This window comes from Cephus cinctus, unplaced genomic scaffold (assembly GCF_000341935.2).
Source record: "Cephus cinctus unplaced genomic scaffold, Ccin1 Ccin1_scaffold0596, whole genome shotgun sequence".
NCBI classification, from domain to species: Eukaryota; Metazoa; Arthropoda; class Insecta; order Hymenoptera; family Cephidae; genus Cephus; species Cephus cinctus.
Genome location: NW_014333242.1, coordinates 118032 through 139043, shown reverse-complemented (window position 1 = coordinate 139043; position 21012 = coordinate 118032). Strand labels below are relative to the sequence as shown.

The 21012-nt window shown below is 38.1% G+C and overlaps 5 protein-coding genes across 14 annotated transcripts; 2 read left to right on the top strand and 3 right to left on the bottom strand.

The window, feature by feature from the left end:
* Positions 1-302: 302 nt before the first annotated feature.
* LOC107268876 (delta-1-pyrroline-5-carboxylate dehydrogenase, mitochondrial) lies at positions 303-5695 on the bottom strand. The gene is made up of 7 exons (XM_015742088.2): positions 5471-5695; positions 3521-3734; positions 3009-3440; positions 2505-2915; positions 2086-2264; positions 1823-2011; positions 303-1741 (listed from the first exon to the last, which is right to left on the bottom strand). The coding sequence occupies exons 1-7, from the start codon at positions 5512-5514 to the stop codon at positions 1507-1509; spliced, it is 1704 nt and encodes a 567-aa protein (XP_015597574.1). The 5' UTR covers positions 5515-5695; the 3' UTR covers positions 303-1506.
* A 131-nt stretch (positions 5696-5826) lies between these two features.
* On the bottom strand, positions 5827-9546 carry LOC107268873 (pre-mRNA-processing factor 40 homolog A). 2 transcript variants are annotated; one of them, XM_015742081.2, is made up of 8 exons: positions 9407-9546; positions 9099-9312; positions 8681-8957; positions 8228-8618; positions 7257-8160; positions 6558-7193; positions 6326-6478; positions 5827-6248 (listed from the first exon to the last, which is right to left on the bottom strand). In XM_015742081.2, exons 2-8 carry the CDS (start codon positions 9099-9101, stop codon positions 6051-6053), a joined length of 2562 nt encoding a protein of 853 aa, XP_015597567.1. In that variant the 5' UTR covers positions 9102-9312; positions 9407-9546; the 3' UTR covers positions 5827-6050. The 2 variants fall into 2 exon arrangements, with proteins under 2 accessions (XP_015597567.1, XP_015597568.1); XM_015742082.2 differs by having other exon boundaries at positions 8228-8615.
* LOC107268870 (golgin subfamily A member 4) lies at positions 9392-16787 on the top strand. Of its 6 annotated transcripts, none has more exons than XM_015742076.2 (11): positions 9392-9508; positions 9643-9833; positions 9955-10036; positions 10236-10405; positions 10479-10820; positions 11153-14897; positions 14975-15291; positions 15388-15417; positions 15483-15512; positions 15622-15924; positions 16046-16787. In XM_015742076.2, exons 2-11 carry the CDS (start codon positions 9747-9749, stop codon positions 16067-16069), a joined length of 5130 nt encoding a protein of 1709 aa, XP_015597562.1. In that variant the 5' UTR covers positions 9392-9508; positions 9643-9746; the 3' UTR covers positions 16070-16787. The 6 variants fall into 6 exon arrangements, with proteins under 6 accessions (XP_015597562.1, XP_015597559.1, XP_024941925.1 ...); XM_015742073.2 differs by having other exon boundaries at positions 9955-10042; XM_015742074.2 differs by having other exon boundaries at positions 9442-9533; positions 9955-10042.
* LOC107268879 (transmembrane protein 177) lies at positions 16647-18271 on the bottom strand. Of its 4 annotated transcripts, XM_015742094.2 has the most exons (3): positions 18255-18271; positions 18066-18168; positions 16647-17841 (listed from the first exon to the last, which is right to left on the bottom strand). In XM_015742094.2, the coding sequence occupies exon 3, from the start codon at positions 17825-17827 to the stop codon at positions 16856-16858; it is 972 nt and encodes a 323-aa protein (XP_015597580.1). In that variant the 5' UTR covers positions 17828-17841; positions 18066-18168; positions 18255-18271; the 3' UTR covers positions 16647-16855. The 4 variants fall into 4 exon arrangements, with proteins under 4 accessions (XP_015597580.1, XP_015597581.1, XP_024941955.1 ...); XM_015742095.2 differs by lacking the exon at positions 18255-18271 and having other exon boundaries at positions 17916-18244; XM_025086187.1 differs by lacking the exon at positions 18255-18271 and having other exon boundaries at positions 16647-17853; positions 18003-18244.
* Positions 18272-18373: 102 nt separating this feature from the next.
* On the top strand, positions 18374-20957 carry LOC107268878 (ell-associated factor Eaf). The gene is made up of 5 exons (XM_015742091.2): positions 18374-18893; positions 18968-19199; positions 19263-19496; positions 19668-19960; positions 20049-20957. The coding sequence occupies exons 1-5, from the start codon at positions 18743-18745 to the stop codon at positions 20147-20149; spliced, it is 1011 nt and encodes a 336-aa protein (XP_015597577.1). The 5' UTR covers positions 18374-18742; the 3' UTR covers positions 20150-20957.
* Positions 20958-21012: the final 55 nt, after the last annotated feature.

The window sequence follows — 21012 nt, the reverse complement described above, 5'->3', positions numbered from 1 at the left end:
ATATATAAATAACAAATTGCTATTCGTATGGACTTTTTCGCTTTATTGCTATGGTACAATTAAAATAAATTACATCGTAACGGCAGCCACAGTTTCTAACACATCTTCAATTATTGTATGTCATTAATCACCTCGACTTATGCGAGACTTGCCCACTCCATCGTGTAACAATATTATTATAATAAGAACGCTGCGCTAATCAACGAACCAAGACGCCGATGCACATACGAGCACTGTGGATAACTTTGAAAAGCACAACAGTTGCCTGTTTCGTGCTTTACCTCCCTTATTGTTTCCTTTTCTTTTTTTTGTACACAATTATTAGAAACCGTTACACAATAATACAAACGAGATTGATCGATTTTCTTGATGATCGCTTTATATATTTTTCTTCTTTTTTTAAAGTCACTTTCTTATATGCGTAGCAAGACCAACGTTCATTGAGTATAATGTTTATATAATAACGGAACGACTTGGGTCCTAGGAATTGTACATATTTAATAAATATATATACATACATATTTACTGCGTTATATATTGTATATATATGTATATATTATATATGAAATAGCGTGACGGCTGCACGAGTCTGTATCGTGCAAGGAATTTTCGATTTTGAAAACACGCGCAAGTGACCAGATTATAATAGATTATGCGTCTTTACAGTCGTCGGACAAAAGTACAGAACGATTATTAATAATTAATTGCAATTACATAGTTTCATTATCTTTCTTCCTAAACAAAATTTCGAGATTGTGTCGCCTTATAACGTAAAGGGGAAATCAAAAAATGAACAAAAAATGTCAGAGAGGGATATGTCAGATGGGAAAGTGCTACACGATTATGTAATTGCGAATAAAAAATAAGCAGGGAGTAAAATAAAAGTGATACGACATTCGTTATTCACACCTCATTATTCTTGTTTCCAATTGCGTTCTTTCTTTTTATTATTAGAGTGACTGTAGCTGTCACAGTTGTTTTTAAAATTTTTCAGAGGATTTGGAAAAACTCTGATATTCATAATCGAACTCGTACGCGATTATGTATTTGGTATTTCAGATACCAATTTGTATTAGACTCTATACTGTGTACTCGGATTCTGCTGTGTCATCTTTTTTATTTTTGTCTAGTTAACGACCCTGGTACAATACTGAAACAATTCGAGCATTGCGTTAAGCTGTTATGTAAATTTTTTCTATTGAGTTTATGTTACGCACGTGTAACATAGCTGGTTTTTTATTTCTTGTTTTGTTCTTGTTTGCTGTACGTACGTGGGTAATTAATACTTGCTCGACGCCATTCAGTCCGTTTCGCGGAGCTAGCCCACTCAATGAATTGCATTTGAATTACATTCAAAATATTGACACAGCATTTTCTGTTTCTATCTAGTCGTTCACGTATGCGCGTTCATAAACGCGTTAGATATCCTTGTAATTTATTTTTCTTTTCCTTATTACTCTTTCCCTTCTTAGTCCTAGAATACGTTTCATTCTCTTCGTATGAGTCTTAGGATCTCATGTACTCGTAGTCGTATTCGCGTAAGGGGACAAATGTCTCCTTGATAGATTGCGGCGACGCCCAACGTAGGGCATAGTGAGGACCACCGGCCTTGTCATTTGTTCCTGACATTCGACTGCCGCCAAATGGTTGTTGACCTACGACGGACCCTGTTGACTTGTCATTTATATAGAAATTGCCTGCTGTGTACTTGAACTCTTCCAGGGCATGTTTAGCCCAGTCCCTGTAGAGAAATAGTTGATTCAGTATTGAAAGGCTCTCGCTAAGTGATATTTTTTGCTTAAAACTTTTAATAGTTACTCACAGATCCTGGGAGAATATTGCTCCGGTTAAGGCGTACGGTGTCGAGGATTCCACAAGCTTCATCGTCTCGTTGATCTGCGAATCCTTATAAACATAAATCGTGAGAACCGGACCAAAGATCTCTTCGGTCATTATCTTGTCTTTTGGATCTTTTGTGACGACTATCGTAGGCTCGATAAAGTAGCCCTTCCTGTGAAGAAGTTTATATTTAAATAGAATCTAAGGTGATTATTATTTTTAGTATTGGAACAGGGAAGGACGTACGAGTCATCGTAACCACCGCCGCCGATGATTTCCAGATTGGAAGATTTCTTGGCGTGCTCGATGTACCCAGTGATTCTCTTGAATGCTACAGCGTCGATAACTGCTCCGGTGAAGACGGTGAAATCCCTGACATCGCCGATCTTCAGTTTATCCCTCGTCTCCAGAAGACCTTGCTTTACCTGCAAAAACAGTCCGAAATATTATGACCCAGAAAGATTCCTGTCATAAAATTGACGAAGATAATTATCACAGTAGACAAGCTTGAACCTGGCCAAGTCCCAAGGAACGTCTTCACGGAGAACATATTATCGTAAGCACACGATTATTTTTAGATGCCAGGACATTCATTTTTAAAACTGTCATAGCATTTTTCTACAATTTTCAATACATCAGAACAGTCTATCGTTCAATCGGCTTACCTGACTCCACAGGGATTCCGGAACGTACATTCTGCTACAAGCTGAACATTTCTGTCCGTTGAATTCGAAGGAGCTCCTGATGGTTCCCATCGCGACAGATTCCGCATCTGCACTAGGATGTATAAAGTGGTAGTTCTTGCCACCACACTCCCCGATGAGCTTGGGATAGTTTCTATACTTGTTGACGTTCTGCCCGACCTGGGTCCAAAGTCGATTGAACGTTGGCACGGAACCGGTGAAGTTGATGCCAGATAGATACGGTGAGGAAGTGATCGTATCGCCAAAGACGGGTCCTTCGCAGGGGATGAAGTTGACGACGCCTGGGGGAACGCCTGCCTCGCGACAGATCTTGAAGATCCACCAGTTGGAGAGCAACGCGGTGTCAGACGGTTTCCAGAGTACGGCGTTGCCCTGTGAAAGAAAATAGGTTGCCAGCCTCTCCGGTGCCCTTAACCGAAAAGCGCTCGTAGGTAGTTATCGTTATCGAAGCCCAAAGCTGCGAACCATCAGAGCCGGCGTGTAGCTAAGATTGCCGCCGATAGCAGTAAAGTTGAACGGCGATACGGCTGCAACGAAACCGTCCATGCCGCGATACCTCATAGAATTCAGGGTCTCACTGTTCGGCGAGATTGGCTTGTACTTTAGTGAATCCTTCACGAAGTGGCCATGAATTTTGAAGAAGTCAATAAGCTCTGCCGCGCTGTCAATCTCCGCCTGGATTGCAGTCTTACTTTGACCGAGCATCGTTGCAGCGTTTAGCTGTTGACGATACTCCTTAGCCATCAGATCAGCAGCCCGTAACCAGATTTCTAATCTCTTCCCAATAGGAACCTTTTCCCATTCGCGTTGAGACTTCACTGCCACGTCTATTGCCTTTTTGACTAGTTCTGGAGTGGCCCAATGGTACTTTGCTACCTTGTTCTTATGATTATGGGGCTGGAAGTACACAGCGTGTCAGATACTTTTTAACCATTACAATACTATAGTACTAGTAATCTGTCTAATACGGTACTTACCATTACTTGGTACTTCACCAAATTGGTCTTGATTTCTTCATTTCCAATCACCAGTGGAATTTCTTCGCACTCCCCAGCCATTTTGTCCAGTGCCTTTTCTAATTCTGCACGTTCCTTGCTTCCTTTCTTGTAAGTCAGGACTGGCTCGTTTTCCAGTGGGAATTCTGGTGGATTTGGAATAGGCACGATTGTTCCCAAGCATCTTGCGCCAACTCTGCTCATATTAATAATTCAACAATTAACACAATAATATTTATTACTTAAATTAGCTCAAAAAAGATTTATGACTATTCCAATCTTCTCGAAAGATTAAAGATGGGACAATCAGTTCATTTGGTATAAGGCTGGCATGCGACAATGTTTCTTATCTAAAATACATATATGTGGTAGGATCAAGTGTTTGCATCCTGATATCTTCTGACAACAGAACATGTTAAGTACACAATAATATCTAAATCCAGAAGATCCTTCTGAGGACCTTTCTAAAGTGTGCCAAGTTATAATTACATCTCTCTTGACATTGTTATCTAGTACTGCATTTAGCATCAAGTCAGAGTGAATGAACTAGTCTCTGCCAATTGCTGTTACTATAGTGAAGACAAGGAAAAAAGATGAATATAGTAAATGGCTTTATATATATGTAGGAGGTATGTCAGGTCTTTAGAGCTGTAAGATGTTATTTTAGTCATGGCCCTTGCACATACAAATATATACATTTAACTAATACCACCAGCTGCACACTCATAGATGGTTATGTAACCTTATCTTACCAGTTGACCCAAAGTATTAAGAGCTCCTATCTACGTAAGATACCATTAATGAAATCATGACAAATTGACTATGGTGATATCGCCTTTAATTAATTATTGGTTTCTCAAGAAGATAAAACGTCCGGGGGATCAGGGCCGCCGCGTATATATACTAACATTATACATTATTTTCCAGCTGACATTAAGAAAGCCAACAGACGAAAATTGTCACGAAAGCACAACCGCCATTCCCGAATAAACGTTTGACACGCTGATTTTGACAGTCGTGGGGTAAGTGCACGCGTGAGAATAAAAAATGCCAATAATAAGCGGACTTGATTAATGGTTCAATAACCATTTATGAACTCATATACATAATTCATGTAACAATGCAAATGCCGATCAATTAGAGAATTGCGTTATTTCAATGAAGCACGACTGGCAAAAATGGATGTAAGAAAATGACGTTCCGATCGAACCTAAAAAGTGTTTCGTTATATAAGATCAATAGATTTCAATTACCTATTTATCAATTATAAATAATTATTATAAAGGTTGACTGCAAAGTAACTGCAAAGGTAACTGCAAAGTTGTATACTAGTAGGGTTATTCAGTCGAAACGCACAACCTGAAGTTAACCTGTCCATTTGAATTTTTATAGCAAAACCAACACAGATCACATGATTCGTTTGTCCTTTTAAATAATTTCATAATAGATGCATACAAAAATAGGAGTAGTAATGAAGGTCGATGTCGACAGAGAGCGGAAAATCTCCAAATTATGACTATCGAATATCCCTTCTTCTCTGCTACACATCTAGATTTAATGGGAGCAAAAGAGAGGAGCACCGACATGAGCGAAAGAGAAGGAAAAGGTGTAATCGAAATTGCGAGAATTTAAACAAATTGAAAATTGAATTGCCAAAAGATAACCTCGCTGTTTCTGAATTAATGATAGCATCAGCACCTTTGGGTGCATCCATAATACTTGCACAATATTGGCGATGTCACTGCGCCGAAAATAATCAATATAATATTTGAAACGTTGGAATGGTAACTCTAGCCGATGGAGGAAGACAGATAGACGTATGCACTATTAGAGCGAGAGTGATGGAGATAGCTTCTGGTGCACCAAGGTAAGAAAGCGAAGAGAAGGACATTCTATACACCGCCGCCATGTAAAAGCCTTATGGATACTCACTTTTGGCTACTGGCGAAAATCGCCTGCTTGCAAAGGCTCAGCATTATCTCAGTTAGTGTCTTCAGGCAAGGAAATCCGCACGGGCAGGAGATTACTATGGACCTGGGGCTAACAAGTACAGTTTGTCGGGGCTAAAAGAGATCACCGACCACCATCGGACAAATGATTATATACGGGAATCACACGCCCCACTACCACGGCGATTCGTATGAGGCAGGGACGTATCAAAAAGTGGACGAATAGGGTGACGTAGAAGAGCGCACGCGTATTTTCAATAGCAATATGTATAATATATAAATAGGTCATACTATAACTTATTTATAAATAATATTTTATATGAATTGATTCAATACTAATTTTTCTTATTGTGGTTTTTAATTTTTCTTCGAGGTTTTGTTTTATAATTTTTAGCATGGCATTTGGTGTTATGGAGTGAGTATTTTTTTACTGTCATTTACTCCCTATTTATTTGCATTCATTCGCACCACAGAATGTAAATAACCTGAGACGGTTTGGATTTTAACATTCTTTTTAGCCAGTTTAATCTGTGCTTGTTTTTCTTTGTGTCTCTTATGTCATATCAATTTTCTTCTTGTTGCATTTGCAGCTCTCGAAGAAGCTGTGCCCTTTGCTTTTCCAATTCGTCCTCTGACAGCTCATGATGCTCCACTGCTTCTGTGACTGAACCTTCGCTGTGAGCTGAGGGTCTTCTGTGTTTTTCCTCTTTTCTTTTTCGCTCTGGAGAGTCTTCTGATGATGGTAGTCTGGAGTGTGAGCGCTGAAAGGAGGAAGGTAAAATTTCAATATCTTTTTTCTAATTTGATTGAACATCAGTGCTTTGAATTAGGCCCTTACAGAATGGCTGCGACCACGTTTCTTCTTGCTCTTCTTTCTCTTTGATTTTCTACAATCTGATTCCGAACTGTCCGATTTACTTGGTCCAGGACTAGCTGACCTGGACTTATGACGTTTCTTTTTGACACCCTTGTCACTTCCCTCGGATTCTTGCTGCAACGAGATCAGGAAAAACATTTACAGGTTACACAATGTGTTATGTAAGCTCTTTTAAAAGTAAAGTGATACTCACACTGTGAGATCTTGAACGCGATCTTCTTTTGGTCTTCTTTGTCTTCTTCTTCTTACTTCTTATATGATGATGACTGCAGCTCTCTTCCAGCTCATGCTGATACTCCTTGAAGATTCTGACCCGTTCACTCTCCAACGTGATAGCCTTGAAGTCTGGTTCCTCTTCGATCTTCGCGCGGGCATCTTCCCAGTTCATCTGATAATCCACATCCAAGGTCTTCAGGAGATTTTTAAAGCCAGTTTCAAGCTTCTTAAACTTTCTGGTCTCTTCTTTGACACGCTCCTTCTCGCGCGCCTCAGCTTTTTCCAGGAGTAGATTGTAGGTGAGCTTGACATTTCCAGCATCCAGGGTAGCAGACTTCCTGTCCTCACATACCACTGTGGCAAACTCTTCAAATGTTGTATTGACTTGAACCTCGAAGTTCTTATCTTTCAGAATCTCACGAATTATCTTTTTCTCGTCGTGGAAGCGAGACTTCAGGTCTTCCACATAAAACTTAAAAAGATCCAATGGAGTTGAGCCAGCTTGACCAAGCATTGCTGAGAACCTAAGATCAGCTGATAGCATTGGGTAAAGTTCTACCCATAAGGACATTGATGTCAGTTTGCCCTGTTCATGTAGTTCATCGAGAAGACTCTGAAAACATATATAAAACCATAAAATTGTTATCACTGCCGTAAACAAGATATAAATACTTACTATGAAACCATCACGATTCTTTCTCTCTTGTCGTTTCCTGCGTTTCTTTTCCCGTTCTTTTTCTTCTTCTTCATCCTTTTCCAATTGCCTAATATGATTTTCGAAGACGAGCAACGCGTCTTCTTTGTCCATCTCTAATAGATCAGCATCTTCTGCAAAGGATGAGTGTTGCAAGAGTAAAGCCTGAGCCTCTTGCCATGTTGTTCTGTAAGTGACATCTGTCATAGTATCAAGAACTTGGGCTAGACGTTTCGTATTTCTCTTTTTCAGAAGTTTGGCTTCCTCCTTTTCTCGTTTGGCTAGGTTAAATATTACGTCCTCGTAAATATCACGTCTATCGGAATCACCCACAGCACGCCAGAGTTCCAGGGTGCCGTACATCTCCTCGCACTTATAATATTTCGTCGTACTGGTCATTCTCTCATTTTCTAGGAGAAACTGCTCTAGGTCCTCTTTCGCCTTCTTCAACCGGAGTCTCTCTTGCTCACGTTCTTCTTTTAACTTTTGAGTCTTGTATGCATTGAATGCTTGCTTGCGTTCATTCAATTTTTTCATTTGTGGATAACGAGGGTCGTTCTGTATCATTTTGACAGCCTGCTCCCAGGTTGCATTTGAGGGTACATCGCGTTCCTTGAGCAGTTCTTTGAAAGCTTCTATTGCTTCTTTTTTATCTTTAAACTGCATTTTAGGCTCGGGTGTGCTTGTCCTGCTACCGTTTGCTGAACCTTTTGCCGAATTACTATCATCATCGGGTTTTGAAGGAGGCGTGGGAATGTTTATTGCAGCTAATGTAGCAGCCATAGCTTGTTCTATCGCAGATTTCCCTCCAGGTTCTGGTGTACTTACCTGAAAGATTGTTACTACGTTTGGCGACATATGCTGCATTGTTCCTGGCGTTATGCCTCTGAAATTAAATGAAAATTTATTTTTAGAATAATACCTACAACACTAGCTAATTTTGTTTTACTTACGTATTCGTTGCACTAGCAACTGCAGCTGCAGCAGCTGCTGCAGCTTCCTCTGCTGCAATCCTCGATTTTAATTCCTCTAATTCTGGTGGAATTGTCCATCGTGATTCCTTAGTAGTCACATTATGATAGTATACTTTGCCATTCTCAGATTTATACTCCTTCCATGGGCATTGTGATAGAAGCAGTTCACTAGGAGTCTTTAAATCATCAGGCTTCTCCCAGAGAGACTGTTTTGTACTACTGTTGTAATAATAAGTTCGACCATCTGGAGCCTTGTGCTCAGACCAGTCCGTCTTTTTTTCGGTTGATGATGTTGGTGTGATTGACCCTGTTTCTGATGGAGTTGGGGCAGGTGGTGGTATACTAGGAGCTGTGATTTGAGGTGGTGCTGCTGTTGAAATAAATATATTTTCATTGATATTCCTTGTAAAATCAATGCATATCTCTATTTACCTATAACACCAGCTTCCGGAGGTGGTGCTGCACCCATAGGAAATCCAAACCCTGGTGGAGGAATAGAGAATTGTGGTGGCATCATTCCTGGAGGACCTGGTGGCAATCCTGGTGGTGGAATAAAAGGTGTTCCAGGCATCATCGGTGGCACAAAACTTGATGCCATATTAGGTGCTGCTGGTGGAAATCCTGGTACTGTACCAGGCACTGCACTAGGGACTGCACCAGGTACTGCACCAGGTCCTGCGCCTGGTGGTGCAACACTATCACTTGACGCCTGATACATAAGAAAAACGAAATTTGTTAAATCAAATGATACAGGTTATAAGTATTTTGTAGGTTAGGAGGCACTGTAAGATAAGAAATTACAAAAGTAACACATACTGAAAATAAGATAAAATAATGAGTCTTGGCTTACCATAAATACTGATAACAGGCAGGCTTCTCTTCACGTTAGGACATTGAAAGCCGAATCTTTTTAGAGAATTTCGTGGAGTACAGCGTCCATCAGCCGGTTATCATGCAAAGCGCCTAAATTGCACTGAACTGCACTCAGTTGCACTACTGGCTGTTTTGCCAATCTATTTTCTTGCTTTAGTTTATTGTAATACTAGAAATTAGGAGCAATATTTCTGAAAACAAATAAAAGTAATTTAGACATCGATAAAATGAGATTTTTACTCTCTCGTACACATGTTGTAATATACATATATTTTTAACGCTTACACACGAATTCCAATGACATCAGAAATCATTTGTGATGAGACTAAGTATGAAGTAATGTGAGAACATAACGGATTGGTAGAAGAAATTCATTAAAGAGATCTTGTAAGCTATATTTCTAAATACTAATGTAAGAAATATAAAGTTTTTTCTTATTTCATTGAGGATATTTGCAAGTGTATACTTGCATATGTCAATGTTTTCTCAAAGATTAGTAGTTCGATCGTATGATTACACAGATTACACCAAGGAAAACGAGAGGACCCAACCTAATTCCACGTAAACACATTTATGAATATTGTTAAACTACGAGTGTCACCGTTGTACGGTCCAGGATTGAAATATGTTTAAAAAACTGAAAAATAAGCTCGCCGAGGAGGTGAAACAATCGCCATCGAGGCTACAGGCGAGCATGCAGCAATTGGCACAGGTTTCATTTGACATTTCTCTATCATCTTAAGAGTCTTATTGATTTTAAGTAGTTACGCTGGTCCGTAACAATTTATTTAATGTCATTTTTTAACCTGTAAAACTTTTTCTATATGATTTAGGCTGTTGTTTCACCAGCACCTTCAAACAGTTCCGTTCAAGATCTCTCTACCTCTAATGACAACTTTAGCTTGACTGATGAAGGTGACAGTAAGTTCTTATCCCATATATTTCCTGTTGATAAAAATAACAAGTTGACCACATAATTAGTTTTTTTTTTATCAAAACTTGTAATAATTACCTTTACAGAAAATCTTATTAGCAAAGGTCGCAACTAGCATAAAGATAAGAATTTAGTGAGTCTTGAGCTTCTATACCTATTGTGTTGATATTGTTATTTTAGCAACTCCAAAAAATAGTCCAGCCCGACATGGTTTTCAAAATGTAGATTTAACATCGTCAACATCAATTTCTATGGGGCTTTCAAGAAGATCCTCTATTAGCAGTATTGCAAGTGACGCATCTTCTCTATTTCCTATGTACGAAAGTCCTGGAAGTATGTTTCATCTTCAGGTAATTTTCAGCAACACATTGCATTCATATTGAGGCCAAACTTTTGATGGATTATATTATTTTTCTTGTTTAGTCCGATATGGAACAATCAGCCAGTGAAGCAGATGAGAATATAAGTCCTCAATTGGATAATGTAACTAAGGATCAGGTGTACTCTGCATACAGAAAGATGCAGAGCAAATATCATAAATATCGTGGTCGGTATTCCGACCTGGCCAATCATTATCAAGAAATGGAAAGAGTTAAAGCCAAGCTAGAGTCCGTATTAGTGGAAACACAGGATAAGGCTGTACGAAAAATCCGAGAACTTAAAGAACAATGTGAACTCGAGCAAAAGGCAAAGGCACACCTGGAGGAGGCACTCAGGTACGACATCGAGGAAAAGGATCATATCATAAGTACGTTAAACACTAAGGTAAGTGCCATTTTATTCTAATGAAGTACAACAAACAAATTATTTATTTATTTTTTTTATTTCACCAGAGTAACATAGATTACATTACAAAAGTAACCTAGCAAACGAACGTAAGTTCCTGATCGCTAGTCTGGTATACAGAAAAATCCTTATTCTACTAGAAGCATTTGTAGTGGATTGATACTCACATATCATCCATTACATATGCTCAACTTATCACTAAACTTACAATTAACCTAAAAACTAACATAAACAATTAATTTGTTAACAATTTTAAATTTATATTATTTAAATCAATATACAATTTAATATCTTTTTCCTTTTGCTTATAGGTAAGACTTCTGCAATCCAATGGTACCAGTGTCGAAAACTTAACTGCTCCAGAGGCTGGAGATCAGAATCAGATGCAAAAACAAAATCAAAATCCAGAACTCCTTATAGATTTATCAAATGAGCAATCGATAACGTCCAATAACTCTTCTGCTTTGGAGATAGAAAACGGCGAGTTGAAGGAGAAGGTAAAAAAACTGGAGACTCTAGTAATGAAGTGCAAAGAATCCTTAAAGAGAAGTAAAGAGAAAATTGCCGAAGTTACCCAAGAGAGAGATATTCTAGATCGAGATTTGGAGATACTGAAAAATTCAAATACAGAAAGATTCAAATCACTAGAGGGTGATTTGAATGCAGCCCGGGATGAAATTCTTAAGTTGAGGGACCAAATAGTCATTCTCAAAACACGTGAGGAAGAATCCGCTATCTCCTTGGCAGAGAACAAACTCACAATTCATCGTGAACTAGAAATCAGGGAAGAGCAAATCAAGCAACTTCGTATGGACTTAAAACAGACAACTGAGTTAAAGGATAATCTGAATGAGACAATGGAGAGATACAGAATTGAATTAGAGAGATTGAAATTGATACACGACAATCACAACTTCGATGCTGAGAAAAATGATCTCATTCAAAATCTCTCAAAAGGTAAATCCGAGGCTTTGAAACTAATGCAGGAAGAAATGCAGCAGAAGGTAATTGATCTGGAGAAGACAATGGGTAATAACTGTAATGAGCAAATCGAGATCAATAAGAAATTAAGTGAAAAGATTGAGAACTTAGAGAAGGAATTAGAAGCTGCCAGAACCGCCCAGGTTCAGGAAGATGTGAATCAGCTGAAAACACTAAAACAGAGTTTGGAAGCGAAAGAAGCTCAGTTGGAGCAACTCCAAGAGAAGTTTAGTGAAGTTGAAACAAGATTCCAAGAAGAGAAATCAGAAAGGGCCAAAATACAAGTTGAATTTTCGGATTTGAATAGCCGTTACGAGGAATTAAAGGCAGAGAAAATCGTTCAAAAGGACAAGTTCAAGGAGGAGACAGAAGTTGCTAAGAATAATTTATTAACCGAAATTGAGAAGTTAAATAAAACCATTGCCGAACGGGATCAGACCTGCCAACAATTGAATATAAGGATTCAAGAGTACACGAGTAGCTTGGAAAAAGCTATGCAAAAATTAAAAGCCCAGGATGCTGAAATAAAATCATTAAAAAATCAACCAAGGGATGATGCTGAAATAGAAAAGTTACGCGATGACTTGGAGAATAAAGAAGTTGAATTGCTTGGTTTAACGAGTGAATTGAAATCTTCCAAAATGATGATTAACGACCTTAAGGAAAAGCTGAAGAGTGAAGGTTCCAGGATAGATCTTATTAACAAAGAGAAGGTCTGTTTGATATCCAATATCTTGGAATACCACAAAGTTATCAGATCCTTAAAACAGGATTGTGCCACTCTTAAGAGCAACTTAACAGAATGTTCTGTGCAGCAAAGGAACGAGATTTCCGTTCTTAATCAGAGTCTCTGTGAAGCTATGGTTACAGAAAGGAACAACTTTGAACGATCTACGAATGAATTCTTCAAGGATCGTTTGTCTGTGTTGAAAGAAAAAAATTCTAAGCTGAACAAGGAGTTGGCAGATCTTCAATCAAAGCACCAGGAGCTGATCTCTGTTGAAAGTGAACGTTTAGCTCTTTCCACTCAGTTGAAAACTATGAACAGTAAAGTAGCTAGTTTGGCTACCTTAGAAAAAGACAATGCTCATCTTCGCCATCAGCTGGAACAGTTAAGCGACAAGGTGAAGCAGTTGGATGATCTTTCAGCAAAATGTAAGGAACTGGAAGGAGAACTGAAGAAAAGTACACAGCTCAAGTCCAACTTGGAAAAGGAGTTGAAGGAGCGCTTGCTTGAGATTACCGAAATGAAGATTAAAGTGGACACTTTTGAAGAAATGCAAGCAAGAACCAATAAACTTGTTGCCGAACTGGATAATCTTCAATTCAAACAGTTCGATATCGAAGAGATGCGTCGCGATAAGGAATCCACCTTAGCACAATTGAAGAGTGTTAAGAAGGACCTGCATAGCATGAATAGAACGGCACAAGAGAATCATCATCTTCAGCAGGAACTTCAAGAATTAAAGAATAAGAATCAATACTTGGAAACTCTGAAAGTGGAACTTGAGGAAATGAGAAAGAAAAATGACGAAGCCAAAGGCATCATTGAATCCTTAAACTTTAATTTTCAGGATCACGATATTCTTCTGAAGGAAAAAGAAAATTTGAAGAGTACCCTTGCGACATTGACTAGTGAGATTGGCAGAAAGGATAAAGAGATCGAAATAAGAAATGAAGAACTAGACGAATTTAGAAAATTTATAGATCAACTGACAAAAAAGATGAATAAAATGGAAGCTGATTATTTAAAGCGTGACGAGGAACAAATTCATTTGCTGAATGAGTTGAGACAACAGAATCAATATCTTCAAGACAATCTAAACAGTCAAAATGATATGATGAAGAAATTGAAGTATTTAGAGGAACAGCAAATAAGAACAATAGAAGAATCGAATAAGGAACTTGAGGAAGTCAAATCAAGAAATTTAGAAATTCTAGGACAATTGGAGATGTCTGAGAATTGTCGAAACGAGACACTAAAACTAAAATTAGATGAAATTGTTGCACTCACAGAGAAGAATACCGAACTATCCAAGGAAGTTGATGAACTAAGAACGAAGAGCGCTGAAGTGGAAACTATGAAAAGCAAACATGTGGAGTGCCTTAATGAATTAGAACAATTGCGTCTTAAGAATGAAGAACTACTCGCAGAAAACAAAGAACTAAAAGACTCCAAGAACGAGCTAGTAAAGTCTATTGAAATGCTACAAAGTACAGAGAAGATTCTTAATGAGAAGATCATGGACCTGGAGAACAAGGTTGCTCATCATCTAAATGAGATTACTAATCTTCATGAAGAAATTGAACTTCGAAGCTCCAATTTTGAAAGTGTGAACAAAACAAAGATTGACTTGGAGTCACAACTAGAAGCCATGAAGACCCGTTTGTTAAGTTTGGAAATAGCTGAAGTAGAGAATAATAAATTTAAGTTAGAATTGAGTCGTCTGACTGATGTTGATACTAAGAATACTTTATTGTCCTCCAAGATATCTGGTCTGGAAGCAGAAAATATGAATCTGTTGTCTGAAGTCGAACGCCTAAAAGTTCTAATGGAAGAGAAGGCAGCAGAATTGAAGTTACTCGATGCAAGAAATGGAGAGCTTTTAAGAGAAATAGAAAAATCGAATACTTCAACCTCGGAGACTATAGAAGATCGATGCATAGAGATACAAGAATTAAAGAATAAACTGAAGATTCTAGAAGAACAACTTGAAATGACTCAAACTGTAATGAAGAATGTAGAGAATGAAAACAGTAAAATGCGTGAAGAGTTATTGACAGTGAAACAACAAGAATTCAGTGAAGAAATTTTAGCTGATAACAAAAAGTTGAAAGAAGAGAAAAAGCAATTAGAAGTTCAGTTGGATGAGGCCCTTATCACTTTTCAAGCTAAAGAAATCCAGATGGAAATTGTCAATAGTGAATTGAAAGCCAGGACTGATAAACTTGAAGAAGAATTAAAGGTCAGTGAAGAGGAACAAAGTATGAGACTAAAACAATTGGTTAAGGAGTTTCAGACGCAGCTGCATGAAAAAGATGAACAAATTCAGGCTGCAATGGAGAAGAGATTTGGTACTTATAACAATTTCTCTGTCTAAACTTCTTATGATTCTACGCAGATGTATTGAATTCACTTTAACTCTTTTCAGATCGACAGCAAAATTATGAATCAGATCTAATTCAACAATATAAGGAACAGCTAAAGGATTTTCAAGTGGAATTAACTGCAAAGTCTGAGCAGATAGAGGATCTTATATTACAGAACAAAAGTTCAATAGCTGAAAAACAGAATGACATGGATTCTCTCTCAGACACTTTAGCAAAAATAAACAAGGAACATTCAGAGGAGGTACGCGAGGTGGAGAAAAAATGGAAAACCATATTGCAACAAAAACTGGAACAATTAGAAATTAAACACGCTGAAGAATTGAATGCTTTGACACACGAATGGAGGAATGAACGAAGAGTGGGTTCTATATATTAAAAAAAACTTTCCTAAATCCACCTTCTTTCTATATATAATTCAATTGGGCATTGTGCTTTTTTATTTTTTATTTTGCAGCCATCCCCCACATCTAGCTCCTCTTCACAGGTATATACATTGCACGCCATTTTCATTATTTAGTTTCGCCTTTTTTATTTGAATTCTTTTTCCAGACCGACATAAAATCCGCAGCATCCGTCGAGGTAATTTTGTCCTGTTTCATTTTATCATCCTGATAACATCTTTCCTGTCTCCCAGAGCATGCTCCTTCACGTGAACTTCATCTTCTCAACGAAACTGTCTTATTTTTAGGAATTGGAAAGTACCTCTCGTGTGGCCATGGCTGCGGTTCAGTCGAACACTGGGTCTCTTCACACTCTTCAGCAGACCTTAGTGTCCCAGAGACGAGAACTAGCCGAGCTGCGTAAAATAGTAAAACTTCGCCACGACGCCCTAGAAGATTCTACAGAAATTGAATACCTGAGGAATATTCTTTTTGAGTACATGATGGGCCGGGAAACAATGGTGCTTGCCAAAGTGATAGCAGCAGTCGTAAAGTTCGACCAGGAACAAACTATTAAAATCCTCAAGAAGGAAGAGGATAAATTAACATTGGTGAGCCAACAAGTTTTAATGTATTTTTGATATGCTCAAATATTTCTTATAGTACTGATTTAAAAATGCTTGTAATTTGCAAATTATTATATGTATATCAAATAAATATCTTTTCTTTCAGCTGGGATCGCTTGGCCTATCGTAGCATAAATTCTAGAGAATCATTGCATTTCAAAGTTCTATACACTGTAGGTAGGCTACGAATATTTCATTGATCGGGGTATTACTCGCAGGGCACTGTAAAAGGACACAATCTGTATGATATAATGTACATTATTATGGCGCGCATTTGTGTATAATTGAAACGACTTGTATGCACTGCAATCAAGAAATGGCCAGCTTAAAATTTCTTTAAGATTAGCTAATATTATTCTAATATATTCATATGCAATTTTGTATTAATGCTATTTTGCTGACTTCTTCAATGCAATAAGTAATAATATCGTCATCAATAGAATATTCTGTTAATGAATTTTTATTCCAATTTATATTCACCTGATAAAGTGATCAACCGTTTGTATTTGATTAAGATAAAAAATGCAAGTTGTGCAATTTATTTACAAATAATTCAGTTTAAGAAAAATATTCTTAATGATAGACAAGTATCGGTTTTACGTAGTTTCCATTCATACGTATAGTAAACACCTCACTATTTACGAATAATGTAAATTAAATATGATTTTACATATGGTCACACAAGTAAATACATCAAGAGATTGAGATAACCTATTATTCGTACTATTGAAAAATAAAATAAAGAAATATAGATATTAGAGGATAAAGTTCGAAAAAATTCTGTAGATCAATATAAGGCCGTGAAATTCGTATTGTACGAAATAAACTATTTACAGTTAAGAAATGTACATAATGCTGTTATTAATACATTTTACTTAAATGTCTTATAAATAAATGACAAGTTAAAGGTTCACTGTTATGCTTGAAAATCCAAATGACTTTCCCAGTTTTGTAATGCTGTTGCCTCTAATTCCTGCAGTTTCTTTTCAAAGAATTCCTTCCTGATAAACAGCGGTAGTCTCTTTTGTCGAATGAAAAATTGCTCATTTCCATTCACTGTGAATACTTTTTTGCCTTCTTCACCCAAAAGAGTACGAAGGGCCATGTTTCTCTTCATCATCTTGTCATAGAATTCTAAACCACCGTGCACATACTCTGGACCAAGTTCAGCAATAGTTTGATCACAGTCTTTTTCTATACGTATGGTTATAAAATCTTTTACTGTCAGCCAAAGACTTGCTACGAATGATCCTGTGACCAAGTAAAGTATGACACGAAGTGATCGGGGCCCCTGGTGCAGGTTAAATCGGTTATTAATTTTTTTACAGGCTTCATATGTTGCTATTATTGTAAGTGGAGCACATATAGAAGTAGCAACCACTTCATTAGTTTGTAATCTCAGCACTTCACGAGCAATCCCATATTTCTGAGCATTTTCTGATAAAACTAGGGACTCCAGTAAAGACTTGGCTGCTGGTTGTGACCAACTAACAGGTTCTTGTTTTATTAGAATACGTGAAGTTTCTATCAAGGCTGGATCAGTGTACTCAAAATTTATAGGCAGTCCAATGTATGATCCTAGTCTACTGAATGTACTACCCATGCGATAGAGGTCAAAACCAGTTACCATGAACGGTTTTATGAGTTTGCTTTCCAACTTCATAACTTTCAAATCGCTCAAAACTTCGCTGAATTGTTTTTTAAGTTTTTCACTAACTGGGACTTCTTGTCCTTCATTATACATTTGAACAAACTGCTTGTATTGTTTTATACAGAAGGTGTGTGGAAAGTATACCACACAATAAGCACATGCCGATACTGCACCTACAGTATATTTGCAGAACTCTCTGCCTGCGTCTGTACTAAGCCATGCCAGTGCTTTGTTCATTTTGATCCCTAATCCTGAAAAGAAAACTGTTAATAATTTATAATTCTGAGTACATAAACCATTAACCTGCTATAGTTCTTTTACTAATATAAACCAATAAATACAATTTCTGAATTACAGTGGTATCAATTTATGATATTCTCATTAATAGAAGATACTAATATTTAAAATTCACCTTTTTCTTCTATTAACGTAATAGTATATAAATGTATAGGAATCAGAATCTTAATACACTTGCCGGTAAACAGCGATTGTATGATTATTGTTTCCACCTCTGACTGCCTCTGACCCTTTACTACTTTTTGGTTACGTAAGATTGTGCACCATCATATGGAAAGTATCATTGAATAAATAGAAAAATAAGGTAAATGATGAAAATTGTAGAATTTATAAATTAATTATCTAAATAATTGTTAAAAATATTAATTTTTTTAACGTTTCGTCAATTTTTCGTTGAAGATAAGCAACTTTTTTGTTACGAATAAGGACCGCAATGGCGCTAGTGCCGACATCTATATTTCTAGTAGTTTTTCACTCTGTAACCAGATTTAGTATCGCAGACTATTTCCTGGTGCGAAGACCGGATCGTCGAGTGGGAGTTCAGTGCAGTTCAGTGCCAAATTGGGTCAATGGGATATGTTGTGGGGTTGTCTGGAAGGTTTTCACCAGGTTCTGCCCAACGGCTTCTCAAAGAATTATATACCCTTGTGCTAAGATCTTGGTTAGACGTGGAGGATACTGTGTCCGTATAGCCGTCTGACAGCTGCGTCTACACGAGCAGCTGTTACCAGAAAATGTGAGGTGTTCCTTGCCATATTTTGCTATATACTGGTAAATTAATCCTATAAAGCCGTCACTACGTCCCGAGGAAAGGACTCATCGACGGGGTCGGTCCGGCCAGGCTCATCGGGACACATGAGGTCCGTTACCTCTGTTTCCGAGGCCAACTTTCAGGGTATCGGTCGCGATATGGCTGAAAGGCTCGGCCTCGGAACCGAGGTTCGTGAGCTAAAGTTGGGACCCACCTTCACGAACAACAAGTCTACTGCTTTCCATACCCTGAAGTGTAAGTGTTCAGTCTTCTCTAGGTTTCTACACTAACTTTTTGTCTAATATACTGTATGTTGCACGTTTTTGCAGATGACTTTAAACCAGCCAGCGTTGACGTATCGAAAATGGCCAGGGTGGACGTGGGTGCCAATAACACGATGACTGTTACAGTACCACACCTTGATGGTGCTGGAATTCCTCACACTGTGTTCAAAGGCTCGCAAAGACCCTATCATAAAGAGTGTGTTCTCATTATTGACAAGATCACTGGTGAAGTTACTCTTGAGAAACTATCATCAAATATCCAAGTCAAAAAGACCAGGTATGTGTTTGTATTTAATAAGTTACACTTGATATCAATCGCTGATGTATTAAATATTCTCAGAACGGAGCCAAAGTCCCAACCGTTTCTGGTAGTCCCAGGATCTAATAGTAATAACAGGCCCATCACTCCAGTAGAGAACAAAAAAAGTCCCACTCATGGCAGGGCCACCAGTAGGACTAAGGTAACCAGTGGTAAGAAAAGGGAACCTACAAGTCAGCTTCATCCTAAGCAGCATAGTCCTCTCAGAGTCTCTCCGTACCATGGAAAAAGTCCACCGAATGTTCCAAGCAATAGGTATATTCCTTGAACAAAAATATACTATTGGGTTGGCCAAAAAGCAGTTCCGTTTTTTTCGCTTAACATATGTATGTCCATTTATTAGAGAAACCTCAATTACTTTCTAGCCAATCCAAATTTTCAAAAAATATATCATTTCAGACAGTGAGGGTGCTATTTTCATTCTAGTTCTCCAGTGCCACCATCAACGGTGCAATCGACCCTGGCGAGCCTACCGATGATTGGCCTTGACAATGACGACTATGCACCTTCCTTACCGACTCCACTAGCTTCTAATTCTTCCGCACCACTCAGAACAGCTTCTCCACATTCGGACTATCAACACCACCCCACGAAACCCGTGGCTACCATGGAGAGTGACGAGGGTGCGTTGAGTGACTCCAGTTCAAGTAGTTCTAGTTCAGACAGTTCAGACAGTGACACAGATGCTGAGAACATACCAGTACCCATGGCTACAAATGGTAAATTTCTTATCTACACTATTTCACTAAATAGATGTAGCATTCCAGCTTCTCCAGGTATAAATGTGTAAATAACGGGATTTTTCAGGTCATTCAAACGGCATAGCCTCCTCCCCGTCCCTTCCGATGCCGGACAATTTGTTGAATGACGATCTCCAGCTCTCCGAGTCCGAATCGGACAGCGATTAGCGAGAGATCAAGGCCAACCTCTGGAATATGAATCACTGACAAGAGATAAATCTTTGGAAAATCGTAAAAACATGTTGCGTAGAATTTATGTACAAAATCTTAGGCCCCGAGGAAGAGATCCAGGAAACCAGAGTAATTTTACTAAGATAGTACCAGGATAGTGACTCATTCAGTCCATTTAACTTAATTATATATATAGCACGTATAAGAGGTTCTGTGACATCTTCCTCAAAGGTTATGATATCTCCTTGTGCTCCAAGGTAGAAAAGCGTAACGATCGTAATTTCGACTGAACGTCGTCGTACTTCGAGCCGGTAGATACATATACAAGATCCTGCTAACGACTGAGTCGTAAGGATGCTATGTACCCCCACAATTGGCACCACGAGTCCTCGAAATTCCGATCGTGGCCATCTGATAAGCAAGAGTGCAGGTGTAGTACATACTTATAATATATAGACTGTTTCAAAGGAGACCTTACGTATTTTATAAGTATATATCACAAAATCTTGATACGACAATGGGCTATCCTGGCACTACACTTTCAATGTCCTTCCTGTTAGGGTCAGATCGTCATCCTGGCACGACTCATAAGATATCAGGCAGATCGATACAGTCTGATTATATTATAAATGGAAGAGTGCCAACGTGCTGGATATTGATTAGCGATTTTGCGGATCATGTATAATTAATTGTAAGGTATTAGGGCTTTTGTAATAATTATTTTAAACTCATATATAGTGTATTACTCGTGTGAGCTCAATCCTTCGAATGAATAAAAAAGAAGAAAAGGTCTTGCCAAAAAAAACACTTCAAGAATTGAGTCGAAGATATTCAACCCTTTGGTACTTAATATAAATAAT

Bases quoted from the DNA above. Each gene is read 5' to 3' on its own strand.
- LOC107268876 (XM_015742088.2), bottom strand. From the start codon at position 5,514: ATGCTGAGCCTTTGCAAGCAGGCGATTTTCGCCAGTAGCCAAAA. The intron at 3,441-3,520 runs GTAAGTACCGTA...GTGTACTTCCAG, and splicing joins TGGTGAAGTACCAAGTAATG to CCCCATAATCATAAGAACAA. The intron at 2,916-3,008 runs GTTCGCAGCTTT...TTTCTTTCACAG, and splicing joins GCTACACGCCGGCTCTGATG to GGCAACGCCGTACTCTGGAA.
- LOC107268873 (XM_015742081.2), bottom strand. The intron at 6,479-6,557 runs GTGAGTATCACT...ATCTCGTTGCAG, and splicing joins CGCGTTCAAGATCTCACAGT to CAAGAATCCGAGGGAAGTGA. The intron at 6,249-6,325 runs GTAAGGGCCTAA...TCCTCCTTTCAG, and splicing joins AACGTGGTCGCAGCCATTCT to CGCTCACACTCCAGACTACC.
- LOC107268870 (XM_015742073.2), top strand. From the start codon at position 9,747: ATGTTTAAAAAACTGAAAAATAAGCTCGCCGAGGAGGTGAAACAATCG. The intron at 9,834-9,954 runs GTTTCATTTGAC...TATATGATTTAG, and splicing joins GCATGCAGCAATTGGCACAG to GCTGTTGTTTCACCAGCACC. The intron at 14,898-14,974 runs GTACTTATAACA...AACTCTTTTCAG, and splicing joins TGCAATGGAGAAGAGATTTG to ATCGACAGCAAAATTATGAA.
- LOC107268879 (XM_015742094.2), bottom strand. From the start codon at position 17,827: ATGAACAAAGCACTGGCATGGCTTAGTACAGACGCAGGCAGAGAGTTC.
- LOC107268878 (XM_015742091.2), top strand. From the start codon at position 18,743: ATGAGGTCCGTTACCTCTGTTTCCGAGGCCAACTTTCAGGGTATCGGT. The intron at 19,200-19,262 runs GTATGTGTTTGT...AAATATTCTCAG, and splicing joins ATCCAAGTCAAAAAGACCAG to AACGGAGCCAAAGTCCCAAC. The intron at 19,497-19,667 runs GTATATTCCTTG...TTTTCATTCTAG, and splicing joins CCGAATGTTCCAAGCAATAG to TTCTCCAGTGCCACCATCAA.